This window comes from Aureococcus anophagefferens (genome assembly GCF_000186865.1).
Source record: "Aureococcus anophagefferens unplaced genomic scaffold AURANscaffold_174, whole genome shotgun sequence".
NCBI classification, from domain to species: domain Eukaryota; class Pelagophyceae; order Pelagomonadales; family Pelagomonadaceae; genus Aureococcus; species Aureococcus anophagefferens.
Window position 1 is genome coordinate 11,713 of NW_008705716.1, and position 1,553 is coordinate 13,265.

At 70.9% G+C, this 1,553-nt stretch overlaps 1 protein-coding gene across 1 annotated transcript in view; it reads left to right on the forward strand.

Moving 5' to 3' along the window:
- AURANDRAFT_68492 (hypothetical protein) overlaps positions 1 to 1,502 on the forward strand; it is a gene marked incomplete at both ends in the record, with an annotated part of 7,274 nt that extends 5,772 nt beyond the window's left edge. Inside the window, 2 exons of the mRNA XM_009044185.1 lie at positions 779 to 791; positions 864 to 1,502. Of these exons, the coding sequence (XP_009042433.1) occupies positions 779 to 791; positions 864 to 1,502 (652 nt within the window). The remainder of the gene's footprint in view (positions 1 to 778; positions 792 to 863) is intronic.
- Between the last annotated feature and the right edge of the window lie 51 nt (positions 1,503 to 1,553).

Below are 1,553 nucleotides of genomic sequence, written 5' to 3' on the forward strand. Positions count from 1 at the left end.
CGCGCGCGCGCGGAACACTCATGTTGAAGCGAAGTTGAATCACCCTTTTGCTGCCCTGAGCCGCGCGAGCCGCTCGCGGACGTCGCGCGCGCTGCGCTCGTGGGCCGCGCACATGCTTCCAAAGGGGACGCCCGCCGCGTGCTCCCGGCAGAGCCGCGCGTCCTCGTCGGCGGTCCAGGCGCCGCCCTGGCGCGACGTCAAATGGAGGTTCTCCTGGGCGCGCGCCTGCGCCGACCGCCGGCGCAGGCGGCTCGCGACGACGGGCTCGGGCTTCGGGGCGACGAGGACCATCGCGGAGTGGAGTGCCGACGGGCCACGCGCTGATCTTACGAGACGCTAGTGTCGTGCCGACGGGCCACGCGCTGATCTAACGAGGCGCTCTCACGCTTTGCAGAGCATCGAGACCAGCCCCAATAACCGATGATACTTATTAAAAACCGGTTCGTTGATCGCAAGCCCTTGTTGAGTAAAGGTAAAAGTCGTCGAATCCAGCTCTGTGATTGGCTCAGACGACTTTGACCGCCGAGCTGTTGGGAGACGATGGGCAGCCCGAAGCGGCCTGTCTGAGGCCCATGTCGGTCGTTTGGCCGAGCCGATGGCATTTTTTGCCCACCCAAAATCATGATCAAGCCGGCGGTGGCGGCCCTCGACGCCTACGCGGGGCGCGCGACCGCGGGCGCGCGAGCACATCGCGCGCGCAGCCCTGACTTTTACCCTAAATTCAACGATCCGGTTTTTAATGGGTAGCCTGGAACCTTTTTTTTGTTGCCGTCGGTAGCTCTGGAACGATGGTTCAGGACGAGGCAGTTCTTCCTGCAGACTTTGTCCCGGAGGGTGCTCCGTCAAACCTGGCCTCGCCGCAGCTCCCGACGGCGCCGGACACGGACGCTGCCGCATGCGAGGGCAGCGACGAGCGGAAGGAGGCGCCGGCGCCGGCCTGCAGCCCCGCCGCCGCCGCCGCGGCGCTCGGCGACCTCGGCGCCGCCGTCGAGGCGCACGCGGCGTCGGCGGCGTTCCTCGCGCGGCGCATGCGAACCCTGGGCCGCCGCGGCGGCGCCTTCGGCGCAATCCTCGACGCGCGCGGCGCCGACTGCGAGCGGTGGTCCGCGGCGCTCCTCCGCGACTTCCTGCCGGCCCTGGCGCTCGAGAAGCACGGCGTCGCCGCCGGCGCGCCGCCGGCGCGCGGCGACGACGCGCCGCGGCCCCGCGGCGACGACCCGCCGCGGCCCTGCGACGGCTCGCGGTTCCGGGGCAAGAACTTTCTGCTCGAGGGACGGCACGAGGGCCACGACGACGACGAGCACCACCTGCGCATCGAGCACCACGCGACGGCGCCCGCCATGCTCAAGGCCATGCTGAGCCTCGGCGCCAGGGAGCGCGACGCGACGGCGCCCGAGGGAAACGAGACGCCCGAGGCGCGCGCCGTCGCGGAGCCGTCGCCGCGGCGGTCGATGGGGCGCCAGCTCAGCCTCGGCGTCCTCGGCCGCTTCCTGCCGTCGCCCGTCGGGCGGCCGAGCGACGGCGCGTCGACGAAGGACGCGCCAGGAAGACGC